We start from the raw sequence: 21,676 nt of genomic DNA on the forward strand, positions 1-21,676 counted from the left end.
CCCTGGCAGGGAGGAGTATTCTTTTCTTACAGATGGAGGATCTGAGGCTCGGAGAGGGTAGGTGACTTACCCAGGACCACACAGTTCAACACACACAGAGCCGGCTTCAGTCCACAGCCTGAACTCTAAGTCTGTGCACGTCCCTATTATGTTGAGCACCCTCTGAATTAGGACTGGGGCGGGGGCAACGTGTGGCAGCCTGCAGCCTGGTTGCTGTCTACTGACAGAACAGAGCCACGGTGGGGGAGGCAGAGGAGGGTCTGGCCCAGGCAGCTGGGGTAGAGATCATGCACACAGCCAAATGGCTTTGGGTCGGGGCTGCCTGCAGCTTTTCTCTCATCTCTTGAGTTGGTTTACTGCTTAAGAGTCAGTCAAGAAAGGGAGGAAGGGAAGGAGAAGAGATGGAAGGTTTTCACGCAGTCAGTTCTGGTGGTGTGGGAGACCCCAGGGCGAGCAGGATGGAGCTGGAGGCTGGAACTGGGGTTTAGGCTCCTGTGCTTCAAGCCAGCTGTGCAACCACAGCTTCCCCGAGCCTCAGTTTCCCCATTGTCAAAGGAAACCAATAAATGGCAGCAGGTGTGGAATCTCTGAGACCTCAGGGGACAGACAGGTCTGGGTTCCAGGGCTGCCCCTGCAGGTCCCAGCTCTGTGTCTTCAGCTGCCTCTACACCTTCTCTCTGGCCTTCAGCTTCCCTCCCTGTAAAACAGAGATAGTAAGTCTGCCTCCCTGGGTTGCAGGACAATTAACTGAGACGATTTCGGGCAGTGCTCAGCACAGCGGTGGATGTCACATGCGAGGAGCACGCCTTACTCTCCCTGTGCACAACACACACCTAATCCTTTAAAGAACATGCCAGCGTGGCATGCACAGTCCCCAGGGTCCAGCAGCCTTGGGCAGCCTTGTCCCTCCACCCTGTGTGGACAGCACCTCTGTCTCTTCATCCTCTGCTGGCCTGTCTTTGCGTGAGGCCTTCTCTCTCCCTGGAGCCCCACACCTCCTAACAAGGACCAGCCCAGCAGTGAGACTGGCACCCGCCCGTCAGTCCTTCCGGCCTGGAGCGCCACCTGCACCCGGCGGGTTTATGTTTTCTTCCACGCCCTTCTTTCTCCTCTCCCTCCCTTGACTTGTTCCAGGATCTGAGGGGACACTGCAGCGACTCCACAGACAGACACAGGCCAAAGGCAGCTCTAATCCCCAACCACTCCGGTCTCACCATTACCTCTGGGGCTGCGCTGCCCGGGAGGCAAAGTCCTGCCCTCTTCCCACTTCACTTCCCATACTCTTCCCAAGGAGCCACATAGTCAGTGTTACTAACCTCACTGGACACACAGAGTTCACTGCCCGGAAGAAGTAGTTACCAGGTTCACCCAGGCTGGGATTTAAACCCAAAGTCAGTGCGTCTCCAAATCCTATTCCTCCTTGGGCAGAATAGTCTTTGGCCCCAAATGCCTACAGTTCATCCTCTGCTTCCCCCACAAGCCCAGCCACATGTGATCCATTCAGAGAACCCTCTCCAGACTCAGGCTCAGAATCAGGGGATCCAAGCTGAGTCCAAGCTACACATTTGTACCAGAGACACACAAAACTCTGGCCTATCATTATTCAGCACTTCAAATCTCAACCTCTCCGCTCGTTACAGAAGTGATAAATGATGGCAATATTAATGGCTGCTACCATTTACTGAGCCCTTAATCTGTGCCACATACTCAAAAGCTACCAGAACCCTATAATTTGGCCACATGATGCAGAGGGACCCAACTCACTTACGCCTTTTGACTCTCCAGTGGCGTGAGAGTCATTCATATTCAGTAGAAACTGTGCTTTGGATTCTGGATTCGGGTCTTTTCCTGGACTAGTGAGATGCCACACGACACGTTTGAGACGCGGGGCAGCAGCAGGGAGTGGCCACTCCTTGTCACCCCGTGACCATGACGGTGAGGGGAACGACCAGCACCCCGTGTCGCGCTGTGGCTAAGCAGGGGGTGTGTGGAAGGTCAGGTGATCTCGGTACATTGTGGGGACGCGGAGTCTTCAATTCGCCATGGCTCGTGAGAACGCCACCTCCTGTCCGTGGAGAAGCCTGCCTGCTTCCTGTGCCCGGTGCGCGGGAGGTCGACGGGACTCTAACTTGCCTGGGTGGGGCTGCCGGCACTCAAAGCCACTTCTGCAATCTCTCCCGGGATGTGGGGAGGACCCACTGCCCAGAGGAGCCACTGCAGGGCCAGGACATGCCTCTTGTTCCTGCTGCACAGCAAGGCCGCGAGGAGGAGGCACAGAAGCAGCCGGCGCTCCCTCGCCTTGTGATCAGCTGGTGAAGAATCAGACGGAACAGGCCCGACCCCTGCGGGCAGGGTGGTGGGCACAGGGCTCAGGCCAGGCGGGCATCCAGCCAAGAGTCTGCACATCAGTTTCTTCATCTGTCTTCCCAAGCTGCCGGAGGAGAAGGAAGCCCGCCGTGCCCAGGGTCACGAAGCAGGTGCAAGTACCTTCCGACGAGAGGGGAACCAGTGCCCACCACCCCGTGCGTCCTGGCCTGCGTCCTTCATCTCATAAAGGTTTACTGAGGATGCCACCTCACCCTGGCCATGGCGCGGTGCTGGAAGGCAGGGGGCCAGAGCAGTGAACTGAAAGTGATCCCAAGAGGACCAACCGCGGGCGAGAGAAGGAATCCACGGGGGCTCCTCTGCCCTGCTTCCTCATGAGCTCTGGAGGCTGGAAATCCCCCTGCGGTCTTGTCAAGAAGAGGCTGGGGCCAAGGGATGGGCCACACGGCCACCGCCATCCTACCCCAGCACCGGCCACACCAGCGCCTCTCCAGCACCAGCCCCTCCCCTGCCACGGCCACCACCAGCACTGCCACCATCACCAGCCTCCTCACACCGACATCGTCACCGTCACCACCACACCTGGGAACCACAGCACTACCAGCACTGCCACATGACTCCGTCACCACCATGACGTCCACCATTACTGTCACCGGCACCTCTGCTGTCACCAACAGTGTACCTGCTCCACTTGTCACCATCACTGATGACGCCACCACCGTCACCTCCACCACCGTCACCTCCACCACCGTCACCTCCACCACCACTGCCATCGCTACCGCCAACACTCATGGCTGCCACCACCACCAACCACAGTATCATGGCACCACCAAACCAGCCCTGTCACTGAGACCAGCGGCTGTCTACAAGTACCGTGTCCGCACGCCCTGCAGCTCGTGCACGCGTACACGCATGTCACCTCGCACACAGCCAGGGGGTAGCTTCCACGACTTGTCATTTTACAGATGAAGAAACTGATGTGCAGGGAGGAGCAGCCTGTCTCTCGAGACCCCGCAGCAGTGCAGGCTGAGCCAGGACGGGCCCAACCTTCTCCGCACTGGCCCAAGCTGCCCCAGAAGGGTTTCCAGGTGCTGCACGTTCACACGAAGCCACAGGCTGTGGGGGCCTCTCAGCCACGCCCAGCGGTCTTTGCTACATCCCAAGTCCTCGGGCATCTCCGTGAATTATCAGTGCAAGTCACCAAGTACTGCTGTGTGCCCAGATTCATGCTGGGCTCGGCGGGGACGCTCGGAAGAGAAAGGTGCAGGCCTCTGAGGAAGGACCCTGCACTGAGAGTCGAGCTGGCTTGCAGGGAAAGGCGCCTCAACCCTGGGGCAGCTGCTGGCTGAGTTAAGGGGACGGTGGGTGCTGTGGGAGGGCGGGAGGCGGGAGCAGAAGTGGGCAAGCCCTCACCCGAGGCTCTGGGGGACGTGGGTGTGGCGGGCACAGCCCTCCACACGCACTCAGTCCCTTCCTCGCCCTTGGCCCCTGCTCCCTCCCGGCACCCACCTTCCTGCATGTGGACAGCCTGACGCAGGTCATTGCCTCTTTCTGTGTCCTCCCATTTCTAGTGACAAGTTTCCTAGTGACAGCCGAGGAACTTGTACAACGGTACAAATCACCAATGTCATTTCCCATCCCTCTCCTTTCCTGTGGCCTGCTTCAGCCACCCGCCCATAGTATTCTTCCGCCTAGAACTGTCTACTGAGGTTCCTGCCAGGGACGGGCCCTCACCCTTCTAGCAAGCTCCAAAGCCACTTCTGCCGGGCTCCTCCTGATTCTCCAGCCCCTGGGACTCCATCTGAGGTGCTTCCCCCCCTCTGAGCCCGCACAGTGTCACACCGTCTGCAGCCTGGTGCAGAGGGGCGCCAGGTCAGCCCAGCCCGGAGATTCATATCCAGGCCAGAATCCAGTTACCTGGGCCGAATCCCCGCTCAGCTGCTCATGAGAAGGGAGTCACTGGGTGCCAGTGTCCCTCAGCATCCAGGGGGGACTAATTGGCTTTTGCAGGGCCCTGGTGAAGTGCCCGCCCCTCTCTCCCCTCTAACTCGTCTCTAGGTTTCTGGACTGTAATAAGATGCCTGCAGCCACTGGATTTGGGTGCATTCAGCACAGCACTTGATGCATGACCAATTCAAGTTTTGCCTTCTGGAAGTCTCTGGAACTTTTTTTTTTCTCTGAATATTCTCCACCTGTGACCAACTGAATCTAAGGATGTGGCACCTGCAGATATGGGGAGCCTACTGGGTTTACTCTGCCTTTGTGACCCAACTTCCCTAACTGGAAAGGTCTAATAGTGTCCTTTACTCCCTAGGGTCCTGCAAGGCTTAGGCAGAACCAAGCTGTGGAACCTTCCAGCACACAGTGGGCTCTGCAGACTTGCCCTCATCTACTGAGTAGATGTGAAGTGCACTGAGCACAGAGGCAAGGGCTTTGGGGTCCCCCTGTGGGTGAAGCCCTCCTTCTTCCACTAGCCTCTGGGGGACCTGGGCAAGTCACTTCTCCCAGAGCCACAGCCCCACCTATAAAACAGGGAGTTCAGTGCCTGCTACTCATAGTAGGAGGTTTCATCTCGGACAGGACACTAACCATACTGCCCAGCTCGTGGGGCTGTGGTGAGCATTAATCGAAGGTGCCAACCACACTCAGATGGTGCTGGGCACATGTGCTGTGAAGGTCATTTCTTCTGACTCATTATCATCAGCATAAGGACTATTTGAATATTATTTTGTTATTGTTATTTACCAACACTTGGCACAGTCCCTGGTGCACAGTAGGCATCCAATACAGACTACCGTATTTTTTTTTTTCTGTCTGGGTCCAACAGGCTCCTTCAAGAGATGCCTGAAGAACTGACAAAATAGAGGCTCCAGACGATGTGAAGAAACGTGTTTTGAAAGCAGATTAAATTTCAAAAAAATGTCACCAAAGTAGTCATCACAGGAAAAAAAAATCCCTATTTTGATAAACTTCCTTACACTCAGTTTACCGTTTCTGCCTTAAATTGTGTACATGTCATTAGTGGGGAGGGGGAGGGGTGGCTGTTTTGGAGTTTGGCCTTGGGGACATGGAGGCCTACCCCAGTTGGGCACCAGCTGTGTGCACAGCAACTGCCCCTTGCTGCCCCAGCTGGGATGGGAGGGTCACTCAGGGCTGGAGCCCAAAGGGGAGGACAGTGCAGTGCAGCACCTGGGTGCCAAGTCCCTGGCTTCCCCGAGGTGGTTAGAGCCATGTGGCCTCACCAGCGCCCTCCCCTCACTCCAGGCCAGCGCTGGCATGGGTTGGGACCCGACAGGGCCAAGAGGAGACCCCAGGGGCTCAGGAGCTAGCAGCAGTTGTCAGCCATTGGCCGGAGATCTGAGGCTTGCTTGACCTCAGCCACAGGCAGAAGCCCATAGGGAGGGGACTTTGGAGTCAGGCAAGCTCCACGTCTCTAATCACCAGCCAGGCAAGAACTTCCCTGAGCACCCCCAGACCCGCTTCCTACCCTGCAAGCTGAGATAACGCAACTGTCAGAGGACTACTATAAAAATAAAAGGAGGTAAGGTCACCTCCCCCCACAGAGGTCGCACTGGGCCCCTAGAAAAGGGAATTGACTTCTAGGCTTCGAGCCCTTCCTTCATCTGTTCCGACTCCTGCTAACTTCTGATACATTTTCTGCCTTTAAATCCTTCAAAGGCTCTGCACACAAACTCAGGTCCCAGCCTGCTCTGGATCCTGAGCAGTCAGCAATCTCTTGTGCAGGAGGTTCCTGGCCGCACAGGCTCCGCCCCTTTGGTCTAAGAGGAGGAAGACCCAGGATGCCCCTCATCACATCTTGAGGTGGCAGAGAACCTGGAGGTAAGGCTAAGGCCATTGCTGGCAGAATCAAAACTGAGCATCTCACTTGGCTGGAATAACATTTAAAACTAGTAAATTAAAACTTAATGGGCAGACCTAGTCCTGCGCGTCTGTTTTATTAAAAAGAAAGAAAAGCTCCATTTCAGAAGTGCTAATCTGGGAAATCTGACTTCATAACTATTCACATGAAGATAAGAAGGGCTGGGGATTCCTGGGATTCGGTTGCCTGGCAGGACACGGAAGCTGTGCAACTGCACCCAATCTGCTCACCTTCTCTGGACTTTGGTTTTTGTATCTATGAGAGGCTTGAATCAGAAGCCTTCAAAGCTCGATATAAAATTTTCCAGCTTGGTATATAATTTATATAATGCAATACATATTTCTGTAATATGTGCTCTAGGCCAGTGCTTTAAATGTCAGTGGGCATACAAACCGACTGGTGATCTTATTTGCATGCAGGTTCTGGTTTGGTAGGCCTGAGCTGGGGCCTGGAGTTCTGTTTCTAAGAAACTCCCAATTGGAGACAAGGCTGCTGGTTTGAGGACCACACTTTGAGAAGCAAAGACCTAGTGAGCAATAACATACTTTTACTGCATTCTTGCCATGTGCTGACCACTGCTTCTTACATGCATTATCACATGTACTACCAATGCCTTAATTTTATAGATCATGTGGAAATGAAAGGCCACAGAGTTGACTTGTCCAAGGTCACACAGCTAATAAGTCACAGAGCCAGGATCTGAATCCAGGTCTGTCTAACCAAGAGTACATGCTCGAGACCTCTGTACTGTGCATATGCATAGCATGAACTTGAACCAATGTGCAGCTAGGGACAGACAGGGAACTAACCAGAAAGCAGTCACGTACTTGCAGAGGTATAGCAAACCCATACATTGCTTCCCTTGGCAATGATGACCGCTCCCAAAGTGACTGACCCCTCCCTGCCCCTCTGGACCACCTGACTGACTCATGGCTGATGCCGAAGGTCTGGGTTCTAATGCATAGAGATATTTCAACGCTCCATCCTTCACTGACAGGCCACAATGGCTGTAACAAAGGGAGAAAAATTTAGTACACATAAATGATTAGAGCAGAGGAGAGATGTTTCATCCTATTAATGAATCTGCTAATTGGCCTTCTGCCCCCAATCATTTCATGTTCAAGCTTTTGCAGTGTCAGATTGAGTGGAGAGAGATCCAGAGGTGGTGCCAGATGGGCTGAAAGTGGCGCAGGCAGCCGGTTGGTCAGTGTGGCTACCCAGTGCTCCAACGCCTTCTCCCCAATGTCTGTGGGGCTGCTTGGGCTGTCTGTCCACCCAGGCCCTCAGCTCCGAAGCTGAGGCCGGGAGGGGAAGAGGTCTGTATGGGGTTAGAAGCTCAAGCTCTGGAGTCTGCGGAACTAGGCCATGCGGACCTCAAGCTCTGGGACCCTGAGCAAGGCATCTGCCCTCTGAGAACCTCAGTTCCTCTTCTGCAAAATGGGAACTATCACAGTATCTGGTCCTGCAGGGTTGAGGGAATCAAGGCACCTGGTACGGTGGCAGCTGATCAACTTTAGCTTTTATTGTTATTGCTGTTAATAATCCCGGCAGATGACACACACTTTCATACCTACGGCCATCTAAAGTTGATGACATCCCGCAGCGTCCCAGAGAAACCACTTAGGGTTCCAGTGACGGTGGACATGATGGCCTGGGTCTCTGAGGCGTGGAACCCACAGCTCACAGGGCTGGAGTTCACCAAGGGTGAGGCAGACACCAGCAGCAGGAACCTATTCTGGGGAAGCAGCAGCCTGCGGCAAAGCTGGTGTGACCCCAAAGGCTAACACCATTTCCCCTCCGGCCAAGCACTGTGCACGTGCCCTCTGTCACCCTCCCCAGCCCCCCGCCCTCCATAAGGGACACACTGTTACTGTCTCCATTTTGCAGGGGAAGAAACTGAGACTCTGTGAGGTTCGGCTGTGTATCGACAGAGGAGGACACGATTCCGAGCCTCTTCACCTTAACCTGGTGGTCCTAACCATTACGCAGCCCTCCTCCCAGCTTCTAATCAGAGGGCAGCGCAGTCTCTGCCCCCCACCATTGCACTGACCAGGCCTTTAATTTGACCTGGAATAGCAAGAAGTAAGGCAGAGCACCACCCATGGCTAGGACACGGGGAGGGGCAACATCCCAACCGACAAGCTACTTCCAGGAGGTGACCTACTTAAAACGCTGCCTGGAGGGGGTGAGGCCTGGAAGCCAGTCCCTCTGAAGGCCCCAGGACTCTTGGTCTCTCTTCCTCTCTCCTCCCTCTCTCCTAAACACTGCTCCTCGCCTGCCTGATGAATGGGAGCGGCAGCTCCAGGGCCATTATGCTGAATGTCGCAGCGCTGCTCCCCGAGCGGGCGGACTTGGATTTCTCATCTGCATCGCTGCGTTCCCGCATCACTTGGAGCCATTGAGAACATGCAGTGGCCCATCCATCCCCACCTTCACCAGACAGCATCCATCAAGCCTGGACCCAGTGTCAGGCTTGACACAGGCCCTGGAATAGGAATCGGTCCCTGAGAGCTAGGCAGAGAGGCAAACGGGTAAAGCCATCAGGACAGTCTCCACCCATGTTCAGGACCACAGTGAAGGGAAAGAGCCACAGCTGTGTGGGAACGGAGACGCCAGAGACGTGCTGCCCACAGGGCTTTCCCTAGGGAGCAAGGCCTTGAAGGATGTGTAAGAGTTCGGCAGGGGGCTGGGGAGATGAAGGCGGGTGACCAAGCTGGAGAAGTCTTGGGCAGAAATGGCATCAGGCAAGCAAGGCTAAAGGTTAATTATGGGACCGACAAAGTGAAAAAATAAAGTGGACATAGAGGCCTGATGTCACCCAGATAAGGTACAGTGGAACCAAAATGCCAGGGGACACAGGGAGGTCACGGGGGCCTTTCTCTCCTCAAGAGAGTGAAAACAGTCTCTCCCCCCTCCCCACCTTCCCCAAGACAATGTGGATACCTGCTGGTATCCAAAATATTTGCCAGGACTCTTCTTGACGAATTCATAATTTCCCCCTTTCTAGGAATCGTTTGCTATAAGTGTATTAATCATCTGCACCAGGGTTTCCTGCACCTTTGATTCCTTCCAGATTTCCCAGTGGGGCTGTGATGGGTGAACATGGTTTGTCCCCTCTGAAAACCATGACGGAGTCAACTCCCATGGAGAGGCGGGGCCTTGGAGGTGATCAGGAGTAGATAAGGCCCGGGGGGGGGGGGGGTCGCCCATCACTGACGCCCAGTGGCTTGATAAGGAGAGAGGGAGAGCAGAGGTCACACAGGAGCTCCCTGTGTCTCACCACGGGAGGGCTGCACACCTCAGGACTCTGCCAGCAAGAAGGCCATCACTAGATGTGGCTTCTCCACCTGGGACCTCCAGAACCATGAGCCAGCCTGAGCCTCTTCTCTTGAAAAGGCACCGATCTGTGGTACTGTGTGATAAGTCACAGAACGGAGGCTCAGGCAGGGTCAGATGCGGGACATGGGGAGCTCAATTATCAGTATTCTTCATGAAGAGTCTTTTGTCACAGGTTTTCTAGGACCCGCCAGTCATTCGTTTGTGACGCTCACTCTTTCAATCATCCCTTCTGCCACTCTGATTATTCATTAGTTGCCTCATTCATTTGCTCATTTATTGACTCCCTTATTCATGCAGTCCCTCAGCCTCCGTTCATTTGTTAAGGTTTGCTCACGCAGTCGCTTCTGCCTTTCAAAGCATTTACTGAGCAAACTCTTCCAGGTAGACTAAGTCCTTTTCCAGCATCCAGACTGAAACACCCCACTGATTCTAGGCAGTAAATCGCTTCAACTACATATTTTCCAATTTTCCCATCCCTGTTCTGTTCATCTCCAGCTCCACTGAGCTTCCTGTGGAATTGAGCAAGCGGAGATGTGCCTGGCCCAGGTGTGGGTTCCTCACACTCTGGGGAGGATGGGGCCAGAAGTAGGAATACTGTTCTCAGCACTTTCCTGCTAAATGGTGAACAGATTCGGTACATTTCATGGACAAAGCCAATTCAAAGCCAGCAGACCAAGTCACAATTCATTCCAAGTGAAGGGCTGGGAACTGAAATTCCAGTGGGAAGCTCACTTTCCCAGCAGGGGCTGCAATTCTAGGAAATAACAGATTGTCACCATTGTTTATGATTTCTCCCAGAAAATATTTACTGAGTACCTACTGTGCACAAAGAACCAAGTGGGAAACGGAGAGGAATGATTCAGACAAGTTTCCTGCACCAAGAAGCCCAGACTGGTGATGGGGAAGGAGCCTAACACCTCCGTGGGTCACCTAATTCCAAGATGGCTTGTGAGTCATGAGAACACATACCTTAACAGAATTTAGGAATTCAGATGGGAGAAGTCACTTCTCCCCAGGGCTTGGAGAAAGCTCCCTGAATATGATAACTGCTTGGCAAGGTCGTGGAGTGTGGGCAGAATTTTAATTAGCAGACCGGGAGACGGGGAAGACCACCATGGAGTTAAAAGAATGGGCAAAGGGGCAGAAATGCGCAAAGCTGGAGGCTCGGACATGTCGCTCACTCAGATGAGCAACCCTTTACAGGTGAAGAAACTGGCTTTTCCAAGGTGAAGCGATTAGCCAAAGGTCCTTGGAGCTGGGACTGTGTGAAGGCAGAACCTCTGCTTCTCCATGACTCTGCTCCTTGCCGGTCTCCTGGATACCTCCATCAATAAACTCCAAAGTCTCAGTGGTAAACTCTGCTTCCATAAATTCTCCAAGGGGCTCAATGATTTAGAGCCAGGAGACCAGATCTATATCTGCCTCTGTCCTGCATGAGGCCTTCCAGAATGCAGTACGCTGGGCATCCTAGAGATCTGAGGCTCGGCCCTTTCCTGGAGTTCTGAATGCTTGCACTCAGAACTGGAGGAGGCATAACCCAGCAACGAGGGGTATTTGCTTAGGAAAAACTCAGCCTAGGTGGTCTTGGCCTCAAGCCAGTTTCCCTCAACTGCCCTGCTCTCTCACCCCATGCCCAGCAATTGCACCTCATGGCCTTCTCTGGTTATCCCAACCCCCTAACACGATGTGGTCAGTCATTCAAACCCAGGAACAGTGTCCTCGGTATGACAAGCACAAATAAAACTGTCAGAGTCAGAAACTCTACCTGGGACTGGATGCAGAGGCCAAATCCTGGAAGAATGGCTTTACCAGTTCTTAATTAAAGACTCACAAAGATCCCAAACAGAAAGAAGGCTAGAAAGTGAATTTGAAGGCTTTTATTCAGTGGCAGAGCTCTTCAATTACTTGAGATTTCTGCTGCCTCCAGGGACCTCTCCCTGAGCATCCCAGTTGGGCTAAGTGCACTCCTTTGCAGCACTAATCATGCGGAGTCTTTGGCCTATTTTGAAGACATGTATGTATTTGCAAATTATATTTTCAAAGCATTCAAGGTTTTAGTTGAGCAGGCTATGTTGTTTTCAGGACCAGCAAGAAGCAGAAATCAGCTGGGGACGGCAGCAAGGGGTCAGGGTCTCAGAGCCCAGGATTTTGGTCTTAGGTACTTGAATGGGACTGGAGGAACATTCCAGATTCTGGCTGTTAAGACTCTCAAAGGTACTGCCTCCTTCCAGGGTAGCCTTACTCTGGGAATATGGAAGCTCCAAACAACAGAGCCATAAACTGAATAGTATCTAAAATTTGCTGACCACTTATTATGCAGCAGAGTCTCTGCTAAGAGTTTGACTTGCATTATCCTTAAACTGCACACAACTCAACAGCTATTTTAAGATAGTAACTACTACTGTCCCTGTTTTATAGTTGAGGAAAACAAGGCTTAGTCACACAGCTAGTGAGTGGTAGAGCCTGGATTTGAACCCAGCAGGGGGACTGATTTCTCAGTTGAAAACCCCAACCACTCTCTTCTGCATCTAATTAGATCTGAGCCCAGCGTTTCAGAGATCACAGCAGCTGCTCTAGTGACAGCATCAACAATCAAAACCTTAGAATTCGAGAACCAAGTGGAAGCTAAGAAAATGTCTACTGTTACTTCCTCTTTTTAAAGAAACCAAGGCATTGAGGGGAAAAACGACCTGGCTACTCGCCCTCCTGTCTTGATCAGTGGAATGCCAATCAGCAGAAGACCCTTCCAAGGGAGGCAGCTTGGAAATCAGGGTCTCCTGCTGATTAGCATTCCACTGAGCAAACAGTGAGAAGAGACTCTGAAGGCAGCTGCATGCCTCCCCGGCAGCTGCCCTCCTGGACACACTCTGTGCAGGCAGGAAGCACCAGCACTCAGGACACGGCAGTTTGTCTTGGGGCTGCTCAGTGGCCCTGGACCTGGAGGATCTCGTTATAAGGATTAAATGAGCATGTGGATAAAACACCCAGCACTGTACCAGGCACAAAGTAGGGACACGATGAAGGCCGGTAATCCCTTCTCTTTCTGAGAATTCTGGGAGAGAGAAGCAGAGAGCTTTGGCCTCTGAGAATCCTGCAGGAATTGATTCAGGGTGACCTGGAGTTTCAGGTAGCAGAAAGGAGTGGTAGATGGTAACGTCTGAGCTCTTGCTGTCCCCAGTCCTGTTAAAAGAGCTCCACGACTGTCACTCACTCGATCCTCTTATCCTTACAACCATCTCCTGTGGGTCCCTGGTGACCGTGGCCAGTGCAGTGTAGGAAGCAGGGTCTCCCTCCCTCCACTTCCTTCATACCTAGTTTACCCCTGGGAAGCAGCATTCCCACCCATCAGATGGATAAGAAAATTGAGGCTTTGGGAGGTGAGGGGACTTGCCAAAGGTCACAGAGGAAAAGGATATGGGGCTGGGATTTACACCAAATGACACTGGACTCTAGAGCCCGAGATTGTTCTGTGACACCTAACTGCCTCTTAAGGGGAACACAGGTGTTGAAAGTACTTTTAAAACAACCTCCTGAATTTCCTGTCTCCACAATCCCCTGACCTCTGGGACCTCAGGGTGGTGAGATAGGGAAACGGGTCCTGGCTTTGGTGCTGAACATTGTCACCAATCAAGCAACATCCCAGGATCTGTGAGAGGTGGGGCTCTGCAGGTCAAAGCCCCGGGCCAAGGTTTGCGGACAGACCTGTCCTGCATAGGACTAAGAAAAGGGCACCCAGTCCCTCCCTGCCACCAGGACATGGGACTCAGCTGGTGAATGGGCCAAAGCCTCTTCTTGTGTACTGGGCTGAAAATGCTGGCCCAGTCTCACTTCCTAGGATCTGAACCCAGGAACTCTTTCCTCAGTGCTCGGCCAGCCTGATCTCTCTGGGGACCAGCCCAGGAGCCTGGACCCCTTCTTCCCAGGGCCTTCAAGGACAATTCACTCCTGGGGAGCTCTTTGGTCCCCACCAAGGTGAGATGAACCAAGCCCTAAGAGTAGACTCGCTGTGTTTGTGGCCCACTGAGGCTCCGCTCGGTACAGTTCTGAGCCCTGGCCAGCACAAGGGGTGCGAGCATAGCCCCACCTGTAACCAGATCTGGCTCCAAAGGCAGAACTTGAACATTTCAGTGTCAGGTTCCTTAAAATCCGTCTGCTTTTCACAATGGCATTTGAACATTAACCAAAACCAAACCCATCACTCTCTTTCCGTAATTGCTCCCCGGCTCTCTATCCCAACAAGCAACTTTCCAACTGCTGGCCAGGAGGCCCGCACTGTGCACCACGGCCCCCACTTCACAAGGACACCTGGACAATTCCTTGGTGACACGGCCTACCCAGCTCAACTGGGAAAAGACAGCAGGAGGGACTCCAGCATATGATGCCTCTTAAGTCTTAATGCACACTGCCCTCTCAGCCCCCTATGGACAGTGCCCTGTGGTCCCAGACCTTGCCGGTGAGATGCCCTTGCTCCTACTGACTCTTGCACCAGGACATGAGTTCTGGGAATTTAACCACCTGGCAGCAGCTGATTCCTTTTGGCTTGCAGAGGTTTTCAGGGTGGGCAAGCTGGCCCCCTCTTCCTGGTGGGGGACTACCAGGTCTGCGTCTGGTGTTATCACATGGGGAGTGTGTGAGTGTGAGCACCCTTGTTGGGTGACACCGAAGCCAGGCGTCATGGGAACAGAGCTTCCCAACATTGTCATCCTGAGAATCCAGTTACCTCCACCTGTGAATCTGCCTCCTCCTGCTCCTGGTGATTTCCCTGGGAGGAGGGTCCGGGCCTCTGGTACTCCGGAGAGGTCCAGGTGCCACTGAGTCCAGCACCCACTCGGGCTCCCTCCTCTGTGTACTCACACCAACCCTCCCACCAGTTTCTTACTCCTTTGGATACAAGATCCTGTCTGGGCTCCTTGTGGAGAGGTGGGTCCGGACTTGGGGAGGCAGATGGTGCACCCCAGTTCAGCACCCAGAACCCCCAAACCCAGCCAGGGGAACAAAAGGAAGGACTGCTTACCTTTAGAGGGTCGCCTTTGTTTGGTTTGCAGAGACGAGAAGGTGCCCATGACGGCCCCCATGGCAGCGAAGACTTGTGTGCGACTTGGGACCCGGGCCCTGCCCCTCCCCTCCCCCGAGAGGAAACCAGTGTGCCGCGTCTACTCCGAACGGGAGGAGGAAAGAGGAAGAAAGCCCGAAGCCCCGGCAGCTCGCCTGCAGCCTGGAACGCAGCGAGCGTGGGGCTGGGGCGCCGGGAGGCGGCTGGCTTCCTTCTCAGCCCCGCACATGCACTGACTCACAGGGCCGGCGGCTCGGGCAGCCTTCGCCACGGCTCCCGGGAGCGAGGACGCAGCCGGCGGTTCCCTCGCCAAGGGCCGACGACCGAGCCCAGGAGCCTGCCTGGCGCTGGACACGGGGCCGGCGCCCGCCCGGCCGAGGCTGCCGAGCCCGCGCCGCGTGCGGTGCGGGAGCCGCGCTCCGCCCGCCCCTGGGCGCTCCCTGGCGGCGCTCGGGCTGGGTCTCCGGGGCCGAGTACCAATCATGAATGAACAGCGCCGGGACCCGCGCGGCCCGAGCGGAGCCGCCGCGCGCCCGCCGCTGCGCTCCGGGCGAGAGTGTGAGCGGCCGAGGCGCAGCCGGCGGGTCACCGCGGAGGGCGGCGGGGCTGCACGAGGGGCGCCCGCCCCGCTGCCCACACCTGCGCGCCCCAGACGCCCGGGCGGGCGTGCGCGGGACGCCCGGCACAGGCACTTGGTCGGCGCGTGCAGACGCACCCCGGGCTAGGCACCGGCGGGTGGGTGGGGCTCGAGGGCAGCAGATTGCCCCGGGAGAACGCGCGCGTGTGCGTGTGTGCGTGTGCCTGTGTCCCTGTGTGTGCTGCGTTTTGATTTCCTTTGACTTCGGAGAAGATCATATGTAACCCACTGCCTGGATTCCTGGGGTGAGGAACAGCCTGCCCCGCCTGCCTGGGAGGGTGGAAAGCGCGCATCCAGCCGGGTGGTCCTGGGAAGAGGGCGCTCTCCCGCTCCGCGGGGGCTTGAGGGGCCTGCAGAATCCTCCAAGGCCAGGGAATTGGGGAGGGGGAAGGAGCTGGGGCCTTTCCTTTCTCTTCTCTTCTGTGTCTCCCCTTCCGCTCCCTCCTTCATGTTTTGCCCTTTTCTCACTGGTGGGCGCAAGAATTTAGCAGCCATCAGTTATGGGGCAGGGCTTGAGCTTGTGTGCACGGGGGCAATGACTGAATTTAGGAAGCCATCTACCTGCTGCCAGCCCTTCCTTCAGATTTCAAGAACCCCAAGTTCCATCTCCATTTATTTATTTTTTGCTCAAAGGGCAAAGTGTGGGTGCACAGGAGGAAAGAGTGAATCAACCTGTGCTGAAAGACAAGGATTCGCCCTCCTGAGGCTGAGGAGTACCCCTTGCCCACACCTGAGCAGCAGGGTTCCCACTAACACCCTTTTTGGTTGCCATAAGAATCTTTGATCCTCCAGGCTGCTCCTGGAGCCCCGCCTGCTCGTTTCCTCTCAGCCACACAAATATCACCATGTTTGCAGTTCACCAAGTTCCCCAATGTAGGGCCTCATCAACATGCACACTTAGTCTCACAAACATATGGGCACAGGTCCCTCAAGCCCACGGACGATGCTGTCACACACAGACAGACCCTCAGTCCACAGTGCATCTCTAAGACTTCACCCAAGACACGCACAAGCATGCAAATGTGCACAGTACAAGAGGCCCCAGCTCCGGTCCCCTGCACAAGGCACAGTCTCGCCTCAGGGATGCAGGGGCCCTGGGAGCTGCCCCCTCAAGGCTGCAGGTGGCCTGTGACTTGCCCTGGGGCTGTTGTAGTGTTCTTCACCTGCACAGTGCTTAATGTTTTCTCGAATGCCAGCATGAGTCCTACTGTGTGCCTCAGGGAATGTGCCCGTCCTTTGTGATGTCCACTGCTATGAGACCACTCACCCCAGGTGATGCCCGTCCAGCTGTCTGCCGAGTCAGGCAGGTGAGGACTGGTCTTCTCCAGAGGAAAGTGGAGGCGTGCTGAGGGTTAGACACCTGCCCCAAGCTGCCCAGCCAGGGTGCGGGGCTAGGACTCAGAGTCCAGGGCTCTGTTGCAGACTCCTGGGGACCCTCCTGTTGGCAGACGAGGGCGCTTCAGGGCCACTGAGCTGGCGACACCTGCTGTGTCCCACCACATGCAAAGCCTTCACTCTCCTACTGCCAGTTTAAGGCAGCCTGTACATCAGAGCCCTGGAATCCTGGAAAGGAGCAGGACAGTAGCTGGCCCTGCCTCTCTCCAGCCTCCCTCCTCTGCTCCCTGCTGGGGAGTTGTGTGGGGTGGGACTGAAGCCTGGGGTCTCCAGAGGACCCACCAGCAGGGCTCTGGGAACAGAGGAAGGCTCTGGGCTGAAAGGATGCGGCTGTCTCCGGGGGTCTTTGGCAACCTCTGAGGACATCATGGTGAAGCATGGGCCACCCCCACCTGGGGCTCTGCTCATCTCCAGGCATCCTGGATGCCTGTGAGCAGGACAGCCCTTGGGAGGTGACACACAGCCAGGATGCCATTCTCTCCTTTCTTCCCTCAACCCACTGAGGAGACAGAGGGCTGACCAATTGCTCCACTGTGCAGATCCGACTCGGCAAAGTGCCTCTGGAGCTTTTCACAGTCGCTGCCTCTGGGCTATGGGAATGAAGCAGTCAGCAGGGTGAAGTCCAAACTGCCGGGCTCCTGTGGCCTGGCTTCTGTCAAGCCCCCTGTGCCCTGGGGCTCCCAGGAGGATAGCCACACCCACCTCTCACTGTTCCCTACATGTGCCCTCCTGGGTCTTCTGCAGGGCCTTTGCACAGACCATTCCCCCAGCGTAGAGCATCCCTTGTCCCTTCTGCCACCTGGAGACCTGTTGCTGCTCATCCTTGAAGGTCTTCAAGTGTTCATCCCCTCCAGGAGATGCTCCTGGCCCTGAGGCGGTGTCCCCTTGGGGTTCTCATGGCACTTGAGGGTTTGTTTTCCAGCAGAGCTTTTACCACCCTGCTTCTCCTTGTCCTTCTCTGCCTGTTTGGGGACTGAGTCCCTAGAGGGCAGAGCCAGTGTGGTCTAGCTCCATGGGCCTGCTTAACCCCTGGCTTCTAGGGGGCTGCAGTCAGTCTCTGCTGATGAATGAATGAACCAGCTTCTTTGCTCGGTGACCCGCTTAGTAAATAAAAACTGGTGATGACCAGATCGCCCTTGTCCCTTAAAGGAAGACGCACACTCTCCCATGTGAAGATTCATGCATTCATTCATTAACAAAGATTTCTGGAACATTTACCATTGAGCAGACATTTACATGCAAATAGCCCATGTAGTCCTGACGGGGTCCTAGGACTTAGGTATTACCTGCGGATGGACACGCACACGCGCACACCAAGCCCGCCCCACGGGGCAGACACCACCCGCTCACAAAGGAGGTGCTGGCAAAGATGTGTCTAAGCAGGAGCACGGGGGAAGGGCGAGAAGGATCCAGGTGATGCAGACCAGCTTCCTGCTCTGAGGAACTGCAGCAGAGAGCAGAGAACTGTGGGGGAGAGAGGGAGCCCCCGAGGGATTGCTGAGGGGCCCTTCCACCAGTTACTGGCCGCAGAGCCCTAAGTGGTGCTGTCCCCGCCATGCCTACTGGCCGAGGTGACCTGACCAGCACCATCCTCCCGGAGCTGCAGTGGCCCTGGGCCCCTTAATAGGAAGGCCAGCTAGCTCATGCCCCACCTCCAGCTTTGACCCCTCCCTCACCCGCCCTGATGTGGACTGAATTTTTGTTGTCTCCCCAACATCCTTTGGGTTGAAGCCCCAGCCCCAGGGCGGCTGCGTTTGGAGACTGAACCTCGAAGGAAGTCATTCCGCTTAAATGAGGCCACAAGGGTGGGGCTCTGTGCTCTTCCAAGAAGAGATGCCAGAGCCACCCGCCCCTGCCTGCAGGAAAAGGGCCTGTGAGGACATGGAGCATGGCAGCCATTGGAGGCCAAAGGGGAGCCCTCGCAGACAGCAGCCCTGCTGGCACCTTGACCCTGGCCTTCCAGTCTCCAGAGGGTGGGGAGTGAATGTCTGCTGTCTAAGACTCTGGCGTTTTGTTCTGGCAGCCTCAGCAGATGAACACAGCCCTCCAAGCCAGACCATGCCCCGGAAGGCTCAGAGGCAAGGTCTTCCGGGTGACAGGAGTCTCCAGGTAGGCCCGCTTAGGGAGGAAGGGGCGAGACCAGCGGGGACAGCAGGGGGACTGGTAAAACATGCAGCTGCTCCTCTGAGTCTCTGCAACAGGCCAGCTGCCTGTCTGCCACCCATTCTCTCCCCTTCCTTCCTCCCTCCCTCCCTCCTTACCACCCCCATTCACTTCTCCCTCCCTCCTTCCCTTTCTCCTTCCTCTTCTCCTTCCTTTCTACGGTTGTTCCCTTGCCCAGGTTTTTCCCATCTTTGTGGACAGTGAACTCAGTCCCACCACAAAGGGAAGTACCATGGTGTTGGATGCAGTCTGGATTCAGGACACTGCTAGAGTGAAACCCCATCCTGGATCCTGCCCCTCAGCTGTGTGACGCTGGCCATGGTGGATGCTTTCTCTGCACGTGGACTGCATTAATACCCATCCGCTGGTGCTGCTGGAAGGGCTGGGAGATGATGACCGTAGGGTCCGAGCAGGTGCAGGTGGAGTGGCCCTGCTGAGGGGACCCTGCTACTGCTGTTCCATGGCCAGGCATCGTGCTGCACTGGAGGGCTGTACCGAGGAGTAAGCTGCAGCCCTTCCCTGTGTCTTCCATCTTTGCTCTTCATCTGTTTGATAGGAAATCTATTCTCAGGGTCCCCATCTGGTATTAAAAGACTCAGATTAGTTCGGGAAGGGAATGTGGTTGGCACCTGATTCCGTGCATTCAGCACTGTGCTCGCTGCTGTCTTGAACTACTCCCAAATGTTCTGCATGCATAACTCTGGCCTCCTCAAATAGACTGCCAGCTTAGAAAGCAAAGGCCCAGCCTCCCCCTGCCTTCCCCTGCCTCGCATGCACCGCGCCCCGCCCCGCCCCCGTCCACCACAGCTCAGCCTGGTCCAGATTGTCCGGGGTGATCCACAAACCCTCCAGCTGAGAGCATCAGGCCGGGGGAAACGGCGTCGTCACTGAGCTCTGGGTTCAAGCCGCTCTGACTAAATGTGCGCTGGGTCTCAGCTCCCCACTGTGACACATGGCACGACCACTTCCTGGGGTTGGAGTGAGAACTGGTTAGGCGCAAGTGAAGGGAGAGGGCTCTGTCCCTGCAAATCTCTGTAGTCATCCTCCACTGTGGGTCATTTAGCTTCTCATTCAACAGATGTTTCTGAGCATCATCTACCTGCCAGGCACTACCTTAAGCAGACGGGCAAGCCGGCTGCCTAGGCCTGCGGACCATCAAGTCCACTCAATGTTAGCAGCTGAGTTCTGCTGGGAAGGAAGAGGGGCTGATGAATCCAGCATGGCAGGTTCTCTGGGAAGCCAGGTAGGAGAACCTCACGCACATGAAGAGATGCTGGGGGACCCTGGAGGATCAGAGAAGTAGGTGCCACTTTCAACTCAGGGAGATGGGACCAGCGTACTAAGTTTGCTGTGTGACCTTGGGCGAGTTGTTTGACCTTGGAGAGCCTCTGTTTCCCATGCTTGCCAACAGAATGAAGCCTCAGCAATGCGGGTATCAGACAGTGTGAGGTTGACAGTGATCGTGGTGACAAAGGTGCCCCACATGGGGTCACCCCAGCGGTGGCACAGTCCTGGCTCAGAGATCACTGGCTCCATTGCTCATGTCCCCTGTGGCCCCCTGTGCTTGTCCGTCTTCCCCATCTCTCCAGGAGGGAGGAGAGGCCTGGGGATAGGGTTTGGGAAGTGCGTCTCCTGGGTGCGCTCGTCCTCAGGTGCGAGCGTGGCCGCGTGGCCTCATCTGTCGAGGTTGATCAGCACGAATGCAGGCGGCAGGGGAGCGGGAGCCAGGACCCCGGCTCTGCCCTGCATGTCCTGACGCTGCACTGCCCCAGGGGATCCCCCTGTCGCTCCAGCACTGGAACAGTCTCCTGGGGCTGGGAGAGTTCAGACAGAGTGCAGCCGCCCACGCAGCCGACACCAGCAGCAGAGCCCTCGGAGTTACCCAGAGCCTGCTGGGCGGGTGTGCGGGAGGGGTGGGGAGGGGGGAAGGATATTCCTGGAGACCAGTGGTGGGTGCCAGCACTAGACTAGGAACAAGCAGAGGCTTCCTGAGTATTGATCCTGTGGCTCTGTGGGACTGGGCAGAGGGTGGACGGAAGGGGAGGGAGACAGATGGGTCAACTCACATGCGCCCAGAGGAACATTTAAAGACCCTGGTGGACCGCCCCCATGAGCCCACACATGTTTTGTGGGGTTGGTGACTGTCACATGCATGGGACATGCATGGACAACCAGTTAAGAAACTCATATGAAGGAGGAAAGAAGATAGGAAGGGATTCGAAGCATTCACTCTGAGCTGTGTGACTAACCTCTCTGGGCCTCAGTTTCAACATCTGTAAAACAGGCATAACTGAGAAGTGGCACCATGTGCTTCAGCGCCCTGCCCGGCAGGTAGCAAGGCTCGGGTAAAGGAGAGGTCATCTTTAGCACTGACACTGACCTGTGTTCCTTCATTCATTTGGTCACACCTCGGTGAGGGGGTTGGATAAGAGTCCCTTCTGTCACACCGGAGCTGGTCTCTGGGTCACAGTGGTGCACACTTACTGCCTGGGGGAACTCACAGTCTGGGGTGAAGGGAAGGTAAAGAACTCGCCGGAACATCCCAGACTTTACCAAGAAGCTACCAGAATTACGTCTCCCACTGAGTCACCGGGTAAACAGCCTGAGTGGCCTACCAGGCCAATCCCACCCCAAGTCCTAGGAAGAAAGCCAAGTCCAGGCTCACCAAGGTCAGGGGCGTGGGCCAGCTGAGGAAGGTGAAGGCCAGGGTGGAGAAGTCCAGGGGGAGCTGGGAAGCAGAGGACAGGGCTGCCGGGAGGGAAGTGGAGGCAGGGACCCAGCAGGGACCAGGAAAGATGCGGTGGCCGGGTACTCAGCCTTCCGAGCCATAGCAGTGTGATTCAGGCTAGGCAGGAGAAATGGAAGCGGCCGGGGCAGCGGGCAG

The 21,676-nt window shown here is 55.6% G+C and overlaps 1 protein-coding gene across 3 annotated transcripts in view; it reads right to left on the minus strand.

The window, feature by feature from the left end:
* KCNIP1 (potassium voltage-gated channel interacting protein 1) overlaps positions 1 to 21,676 on the minus strand; it is a 304,791-nt gene that overhangs the window by 179,322 nt on the left and 103,793 nt on the right. Inside the window, exon 1 of one of the 3 annotated variants that reach the window (XM_079145430.1) lies at positions 14,559 to 15,324. The exons of 1 other annotated variant lie outside the window; for it this stretch is intronic. In XM_079145430.1, the coding sequence (XP_079001556.1) occupies positions 14,559 to 14,619 (61 nt within the window). In that variant the 5' untranslated portion in view covers positions 14,620 to 15,324. Of the gene's footprint in view, positions 1 to 14,558; positions 15,325 to 21,676 lie in introns of those variants that run through there. One more of the 3 variants, XM_079145432.1, reaches the window with a different exon arrangement.

Source organism: Sciurus vulgaris (assembly GCF_902686455.1).
Source record: "Sciurus vulgaris genome assembly, chromosome: 6".
In the NCBI taxonomy this organism is placed as follows: domain Eukaryota; kingdom Metazoa; phylum Chordata; class Mammalia; order Rodentia; family Sciuridae; genus Sciurus; species Sciurus vulgaris.